The 9,206-nt window shown below is 35.0% G+C and overlaps 1 protein-coding gene across 2 annotated transcripts in view; it reads right to left on the bottom strand.

The window, feature by feature from the left end:
* Window positions 1-2,531: 2,531 nt before the first annotated feature.
* Window positions 2,532-9,206, bottom strand: part of ARL14EP (ARF like GTPase 14 effector protein) — a 19,726-nt gene continuing 13,051 nt past the window's right edge. For both annotated transcript variants that reach the window (XM_028501447.2, XM_007121385.4), the window contains 2 exons: window positions 7,925-8,052; window positions 2,532-6,530 (listed from right to left, as the gene is read on the bottom strand). In XM_028501447.2, the coding sequence (XP_028357248.1) occupies window positions 6,302-6,530; window positions 7,925-8,052 (357 nt within the window). In that variant the 3' untranslated portion in view covers window positions 2,532-6,301. The remainder of the gene's footprint in view (window positions 6,531-7,924; window positions 8,053-9,206) is intronic.

Below are 9,206 nucleotides of genomic sequence, written 5' to 3'. Positions count from 1 at the left end.
CATTTGCCCAATTTATAAGCTCTGCTGTCCAATATGAAGACTGGCTTTCCTTGGGTCAGGTCTCTCTCCAAGCCCAATAGTTGGGAGCAGGGGAAAACAAAATGCAGGATGTTAAGAATCTCCTAAGGCCATTTCCCTTAAAAGGTCTGAGCTCCCTAACATGGGTTGTGGGTATGTCACACAGTGGGAGGCTCGGTCTCTTAAGGCTGTTTAGTTGGTCCCTGACCCTAAAATCTATGTGTAGTTCTTTGACACAAAAAGATATCAAAGAGAAATTAAACATTTGTTCAGCTATACATTTTGAGGATGAGTTGGAAACTTTAACTGAAAAACTTTGGAAATGTTTCCCTTTCAATATTTCCTACAGGAGTCTTCTTGAGGCCTAATTTAGGAATGCCATGAGCCATATTTTGGAAAAAAATGAATCTTATTTGCATGCACCAGATTGTAGGGTCTGTATCTTATGCAGAAAATCTCTTTTCATAGTCTCATTCCCTAAGCCATAAGTGATTAGAAGCTTATCAGTATTGAAAAAAATCTCATGTAACAAAAAGAAAAAAAAAAAAAGCTCATGTGATAGTTTTCTCCAGATCACTTCAGATTGGCCCTCTAGGCCAATCTATTTTTTTGTGTGCAAGGGAATTCTGAATTGTGGGCAATAGGAAAAAAGACATTAAAACAACAAATAATTTGTGATTGAATTACTATGAATTACACAAATTTAAAATTCCCTTGCATGGTGTGGGGTGACTTTTTAATTGAACTACAGTTGACTTACAATATTGTATTAGTTTCAGGTGTACAGCAAAGTGATTCATTTATATATATATATTCTTTCAGATTCTTTTCCATTATAGGTTATTACAAGATAGTGAATATAGTTCCCAGTGTTATTCTTGGTTGCCTATTTTATCCATAGTGCTGTGTATCTGTTAATCCCATACTGCAAATTTACCCCTCCCCCACTTTGGTAACCATAAGTTTGTTTTCTGTGTTTGCAGATTCTCTTTTAATAACTGATCTGATCTCACTATACTAAGCTGAGCTGAAAAACAAGCAAAGTCCAATCCAAATCAAAAGGCTAAATAACCTTTGGGGAAGGCATGAGATTGTTATTTACAAACCTTAAGGATACCACAATTCACTGAACATTCCTGAATCATTTTACCTCTCTTAATGCCAAAGTTAAATTTGTACTTTACCCAGAACCTTGTAGAACCCACTTACATGGTACCAGTTCTGCTACTATTCGTAACTTTATCTTATGCCACCAAATAATAAATTTAATTTTTAAAGTAACTGCAATACTACCCTGAAGCCCAAATCATACATTCGGGCTACTAGAATATAAGATAACGGAAACCAAAATTTAATTTGTATTTATCAAATTGGTCAATATAACTGACTGGATGTTGATAACTAAGGGATAATTACAGAGCTAATATTTACATTATGAATTGTTTCAGGTCTCCTTTTAAAGGTCAAACTCTTCAATCTTGGTTTTAGATAAGTTCTCTCGATAAGGCAAACATCCCATAACTCTGAGCCAAGGCCTGGTTTTACTTTCTTTAAAGTAAAATGTGCCCTTACCTCAAAATGTGCCTCTGAAAAGAACTGAGTAAAGAAAGTATCATCCAGCCTGTTTACAATGAAAATCATGAGCCCAAAACTTTGTGTTTTCATGTATATATTAGCTGTTAGAAATTGGGAGTACTGGAAAGTTTTGGCTATTTCAGCAATGTTTGCAAACATTTTATTTTTAATAGGTCCACTTATTTTAAAACCATAGTCTAGGAAGATTACAGCAACTTTTTTTTTTTTTTTTTTTTACCGGTATGCGGGCCTCTCACTGCTGTGGCCTCTCCCGTTGCGGAGCACAGGCTCCGGACGCGCAGGCTCAGCGGCCAGGGCTCACGGGCCCAGCCGCTCCGCGGCATGTGGGATCTTCCCGGACTGGGGCACGAACCCGTGTCCCCTGCATCGGCAGGCGGACTCTCAACCACTGCGCCACCAGGGAAGCCCAGCAACTTTTTAATAAAACATCTGTTTGCTTGTAGTGATAAAGAAACTGGGAAAAACTGAAGTTTCTAATAATTATTTCACAAAGAAATGATTCCCTCATTTCAAGGGGGAAAAATCAATAAATTTTAATTGTGCCACTTAATAGGGCTGTAATTAAATACTTTCAAATTGCATTTCAAGATGGAGAATTACTAACCCAACTGAGTTAATCATCTGTTTTATTTGATAAATCTCCTTTATCTTCTGGTAAGATTAGTCAATCTTCTTAACTATGCTGTTACAGATAATCTACAAATTGGGGTATATACTCTATAGAAGTCTATTATACTTTTTAAACTAAGTGTTCAATGAAGTATTTGATGATTTTAAAAAAATAGGTAAAAGAATTATTTTTCACAGTCTCTCCAACTTTATAAAAATAAAAAGAAACCCAGAAGTGTCCATGTATATTTTCATATCCTCACTCATATTCTTAACAATTTGTTGACCGCTGCTGGGCAAGACCTAAGAATGCTAAAAAGAGAAGCCATTCTACTTTGAGAATTTTAAAAAATATCCCACTTCAAGGTAATTACCAGTGTTCATAGTTTAATTTATAAGCAAAGAGATTAACCATTAAGTAGCAGCAGCAGAGTTTATTGTCATGAAAATACCAGCAGATGTCAGCAAAAACTAAAGCAGTGTTGCATGAATTTGTACAAGGATGCTAAGCTATTTCTAACAGCATAACCATAATGCAAGAAAATCTCTAATTACAAAAGCTCAGTCCATGTGAGACACCTCAGTTTTCTACATTGCTACTCGACGTGTAATTACCTTTTTGGAAGGGGGAGCGGTGGGCCACGGTGGGATTTAGCCTTTTCAGGGTAGCAAGAGGTCTTTCAACGAACTGAACCGTTCTGATTTCGCTTAACAAAACCCACCTACAACATTACATAAAAAACCAAACTACGCTTTAGACAGCCATCCTCACTTAAAAAAAAACAAACATCAAGTGGTTTACAGAAAATGCCTATTACCCAGGTACTTCAATACACGTTCAGGGGTTTTGAATGTGGAATATTTATGAGTACTCAAATGCATTTTTCTGGGGAGCTCATAGTTTTCATCAGCTTCTCACAGGGGTCTTTGACCTCCATAAAGTTAAGAACCATGCTGGAACTTACTATAAGTTATATTCTCTGAATAAATCACTCTCTGTATGGATATATATGTATGCATGTTTCAAAATACATCTGTTAAAAATTACTTAGTTGAATCCACGCCAGGAAAGCAGTTTTAGAATAGACTGTCAGGTTGTAGAGCAGCTTGTTATCTAGAAATAGACAAAATATTTAAAAAAATAGAAGAATCTCATAAATAATATTCCAAAGATAAGTAGCTATTTTCTTATACTTGTAAAAGACAAATGGGAAAAAGATCACTGGGATGCCACTCATTTTATTCAAATATACACATGCATTTTTCACTCTAACGTTTGTGACCAACACTGGAAGACCAACGTTTCTGGTCTTATGTTAACTTTTCAACAAGGACCCACCTATAGCCAAAGCTACATGTTTCATACAACTTTTATTTTTGCTTTTAGATTAATAGCATTCTAAAATAATTTAGCCACTTTGAATCATACTTACGCAAAGTACAAAAAGGATCTAGACAATTTCATTGTATTCTATATTACTGTAATTTTATATTAAAACAGTAAGTGGACTTGTGATGTAGTTTTTCTGAAACACAGCTTTTATTATAGCCTATTCCAAATCGGATATACCTTTCTCTGTAAACATTTTGCATGCTCACTAAAAGTTTGGTCTCCTAAATAGGCGTAATGAACAAATATTTGCAAAATTGTTCGAGAAAGTTTCCCTTAAAAAACTTATCATCTTTGAAAAATAAGAGAAATGTTCTACTAAGGAATGTTGAAATATAACAATTTGAATTTTAAAGTCATTTATTTTGTTGAAAATATGTTCCTGTTTTAAACAAACCAAAAAGCTAAGATTTTAACTTGTCCCTATGAAGAGCTTAAGCAATACACTAAGTCATATTTAGAAGCAAAAAAAAATGATGGCAGTAACTCAACTAAGGTCTAATAACCTAGAAGTTCAGATAAAATTAGGAGCCTGTGTTTGTCTCTTCTGTGATAAAATATTTCCTTAATCCAGGAAAAAAAAAGAATCTAGCATCTGATTTAAATATAGAAAGCCAAAATATTCTTTTTGTCAGTGCTCTGTTGAAACATCAGTCAAGGAATTGATAAACTGTACTTCTAATAATTGGGTCGGTAAACACTTCTAACTTAAAAATGACATTTTAATTCTATGGTTGAAAATGGCACGCCATCAAAGTAAAACCAGTCATTTTAAACAGATACCAAAAGTATACAGGAGTAAAAATAAACCTCTTTTGGTCAATTCATCAAATTGGCTGTATAAATCTATTTTCAACAGCTAAAAGTATTTCAAGTTGTTAAAAGCTCATTTGATTAAAGTACTATACTTAAGGAAAACAAAAAGCTAGTTTAGAGGCCGTGTCCTAGACAATAAAATATTTTAGACAGACTGATGGATAGCTGTCTTGAAAAAAAGAGCAGAGAGACGTTACCACCCACCCCCACCCTCCAAAGGGTACCCATACATATTCCAACGTCAAGATTCAATCAATTTCCAAATAATTTATACTCTGTCTCAACCAGTGTTTCTCTACCTTGTTTCATTATTACCCCATTAAGGAGCTGTTTTTAGCCCTTTTAATCCTAGTCAACATCCTATTAAATTGAAATACCACAGGTATAATGCATATCTGCTTATATATTATATGTATATCCATGTTTTATACATAGAAAGAATAAGATTTTTGCCACCAAGCACAAATTTTCACCAAGAACACAGTCTAAGCAATGAAAGGTTTACAGTATTAAAACATTTTTTTAAAAGAATAAGTGGAGAGAAGAAATGATGTATTATAGTACTTAGTTATGTAGATTATTTCCAAAATAGTTCAACTACTTAGCTGTATCAAAATTAACTTTTCCTGAAGTAGGTACTAGTCTCACCTATAGGTAGTCCTTGCCTTGCATGGGCAGTAGTGTGGGACCATAAAAATGGCAATCAAAATAATCTTAATAATTAATGGGGAAAATTATTATTGTTCTGTGACCTTGAAAAAAATCTGTCAAAATATTAAAAAGTGTCAGTTATAAACGTAAAAGAAAATGAAACAATTGTCAAAAAGTATTTACTTAGTACACTGTAATTTAAATCAGAAATACTGAAAACTGAAGTGTTATTTCATTGTAAAAAACTAATCAGGTGTAATAGTACTTGCCTTTTTGTCAAGTAATTTATGGTACTGGGTAAGCATCTTTTCTATACCACTGCAAGTTGTCAGACTCCTTTAAGTTTATATTAGCTTCCACCATTTTATCGTTTGTGCTTTCAATGTTGTGAAATACCTCTGTAATTTCCTTTAATGTGAAGTTTGTTACCATCACTTCTTCTGGGACATGTTCCTCCTTTTCTCATTTATGATGCTAAGTTTGCCTTCACTGAGTTCCTCTAGCTGCATATCTAGAGGCTCTAGAATAGCAGCAGTGTCAACATTCCCATGATCAGTGATTTCTTCTACAACTCTATGTATGTTCAATTCAAGTCACACTTCTAGCATTATCATTTTCATTTCTTCACTGCACTTCCATCTTTGTTGGCCAATTCTGATTATCCACTTTGTAAAATGTCACGGGTGGCAGGAGTCAACACAACTCTGTGCTTTGCTGTCTGAGCCAACTGAGTTAACAGATGTGCAGTGACCAATCACTTGCAGAATTTGAGAGAAGTAACGTGATTGATCACTGATCTTGAAGCACATCTGTTACTTGCATAGTGATCTGTGGACTTAAGAGCTAGCAAGGAAGCTTGTACTTCATGTAAATACTCACAATTAATATACCATGGTGACTGAAATTTGAACTGTGCTGTTAGGGAACTGGCTTATTTAACTAAATCACTGTCATTGAAATTTGTGGACCTGGGAATTGTGCAAATTGAGGACTGCCTATACACTGCTTGTTTACATTGACCCAGACAGGCTTGAAGCTGACTGCTGAGTAATAAATAGTCCATCAAACTTTACATCAAATAATTTATCTTAAAGCATCCTAAAAGCAACATTAGTGCACATTGAGTGCATGTCTGTCACTTGGCAATCAACTTTAAAAGGTACCTTAGAATTTAGAAATAGAGAAAGGAACTTTAAAGATCCCGTAATTTGATACCACAAATTATCCAGCATGTTTGTTATGAATTATTTCTCCTCCTTCGATTTCAATTTGCTCATATAGCCACTTGCGATCACAGCGGCATTCGGCACCACATTTGGTAGAACCGCAGGCAGGACAAGCATAGAAACATCCTAAGCAGTCTTCATCGAGGCAGTCACACAGGTCCATTCCACTGAAAATCAGGAGACCCTGGCTATCATAGACCTTACTCTTCGCTGGGATCACTTGTCTGTAATACAAAACACAAGGTGTGTTACACCTCACAAATACATTATTTCTGAATATTTAGTTGAAAACAGTTAATGAAAAAAACTTAAGGAGATTAAATGTTTTGAATTAGGGATGAAACCCTGCCAAATTGATACATGGCTTACCTGACTCAAAGCTACTCTACAATTAATAGCTAATGAGCTCCTTGTGAGAAGAAGAGACCTCACTGTAAAGTGTTGAAACATATCCAAAGGAATGGACAAGAACTGTGTCTAAAAACAATAATATAATTGTTAAAACTATTTACCCCTTCCTTACCAAAAAAAAAAAAAAAAAAAAGGCTAGGTAATAGTGGTACATTTTATTAGCAACCAATCTATCTACTGCTTTGTGAACACAGATTTTTATCACAGTATACTATCCAATTGTTTTTATATTGCAATTAATCTGTTTCTTGTTCTTTAATGGACTCTAGCAAATCTGGCCTAAAAACACTTACATGATTCAATGGAAAACCTTCATAGATGGAATAAATGGCCTATGTAGAAAATAATTCTGAATAATTACACTAACATTTCTTTGTCAATTTGCATTTTAGAAATGCTCAGTTTAAAAAGTCATATTCTAAACCATTTAGTTTTCTTGTTCATTCTATTGACTGTACTTTAACTTTCTATTTTAGACATGTAAAAAATAAAAAGTAACCTTGTATTCTCATAAAATTTATTTTTTAGCTGCCACCTATAGAGCAGAGACATACTGATTACATATTAGTGCTTTCAAACAAGTGAATTACTTTAGCTATAAGAAGTATAGGGTTTCCCTGGTGGTGCAGTGGTTAAGAATCCGCCTGCCAATGCAAGGGACACGGGTTCAAGCCCTGGTCCAGGAAGATCTCACATGCCATGGAGCAACTAAGCCCGTGCGCCACAACTACTGAGCCTGTGCTCTAGAGCCCGTGAGCCACAACTACTGAGTCTGCATGCCACAACTACAGAAGCCCATGTGCCTAGAGCCCGTGCTCTGCAACGAGAAGCCACTGCAATGAGAAACCCGCACACCACAATGAAGAGTAGCCCCCGCTCGCCTCAACTAGAGAAAGCCCACGCACTGCAAAGAAGACCCAATGTAGCCAAAAACAAAACAAAAAGAGAAGTATAATAAGTTTAAATTATTTTAATTATTGTGCCAAAAATGTTATCTTGTTCACTTCATTGATACTTTCTTAGAAATAAATTTTTAGAGTGGAAGGAGATGCCTTAATTTTCTATGAGGCCCTTGGAGGTTCTTACTAATTCCAGATTATCGAATTTAAAATATCTAACCAGAAACATTCAAAACTTAAGAGAAAGACAGGAAAACAATACAGATGTGAAGCAAGTTAACATATACCTTAAATAACACATAGCCTACCTGTCTGAACCAGCAGCTGCATTTTTTGTAAGCCTTCTTTTTTCTCTTTTACCAGTTTCTGGAGCAAATTCAGTTTGCTTTCCTGGGTTTGCAAATTGTAATGACCTCAGAGCTTTAGCAGTTCTTCCCTGAATAAAGGTAAACAAATTATCAACTCAAATCTTAATATCAGACCATACATAGATTAATATTTCACTTAATGTTAATCTAGATTATTCCTTAGCCTGGAAAACAGTCTGGAACTCACAAAAAAGAAAAAAAAAGGGTTTTAGTGCCCAAGTGCAACAAAATTTATGTGGCCCATGGTCTGGGACCATATTCAAAGGTTACTGGTTAACTTATTTATATTTTCATTATCTAATTTTAGTTTCTGGCATATTAGGAGGAGAGGAGGACAGGTACAGTGAAAATGGCAATGGCTGCTGCCAACATGGGAGAGAAGGCAGAAAAACTGCTGTATAACCCACAGCACACAGCACAGGCTCCTAGTAATGATCTTGAGTCCTTAGGAAAAGGTTTGATTCCATACATTTTTAAAGCTGAGAAGTAATAAAGTTTCAAGTTCTGTAACGGTATTATAATCCTTTTAAAAAAATTTGGTAAAACAAAATTTTGATGGTTAAGGGTTTAATTTCATTATCTGGGGGGAAAAAAGGTTTATGTGATACATTCCACATGAACAATAGATAAATGAAGTGGAGAAGACATCTAAAGTGACAGCAGCAAGTACCTAGTATAAACTGCAAGATAACATTGGGTCCTGGAGATATGCCTTTGAGGGGATAATGAAGGAAAAGCACTACATGGAATTTAAAATTTTAATTTGGTTTATTAATATAATGAAAAGGAGAAAATTGAGAAAAATATGCCGGCAGAAAGAATTATAAATTGCTTATAAATAGAAAATTTGAGAAGTGCTCCTTTGACGTACCAGTCCTTGTTCTGCACCAGAGATAGCTTTACGAAATCTTAAGTTGTTCTGATACGGTTAAATAATTTAAAGGTAACATGTGACTAAGGAAGAGAGTTATAAAATAATTAATACTTACAATGTAAAAATGTATGCTTTTTGACAGTAGGGAGTCCTAAAATTAGTCTTGACCATACCAAGTAAGAATTGAGAGCTAGAAGCAAAGGAAATTCATAAGCATCTTAAAATCCCAAACAAGAATGAGATAGTGCCAAAGTAGAAAGAAAGGTTGAAATAAGAAACAATTATTTCTGGTTTCCCTGGTGGCGCAGTGGTTGCGAGTCCGCCTGCCGATGCAGGGGACGCGGGTTT

Source organism: Physeter macrocephalus, chromosome 16 (assembly GCF_002837175.3).
Source record: "Physeter macrocephalus isolate SW-GA chromosome 16, ASM283717v5, whole genome shotgun sequence".
Taxonomy (NCBI): Eukaryota; Metazoa; Chordata; class Mammalia; order Artiodactyla; family Physeteridae; genus Physeter; species Physeter macrocephalus.
Note: the sequence above shows the minus strand (reverse complement) of the source record. Positions and strands in the feature narration are given on the sequence as shown.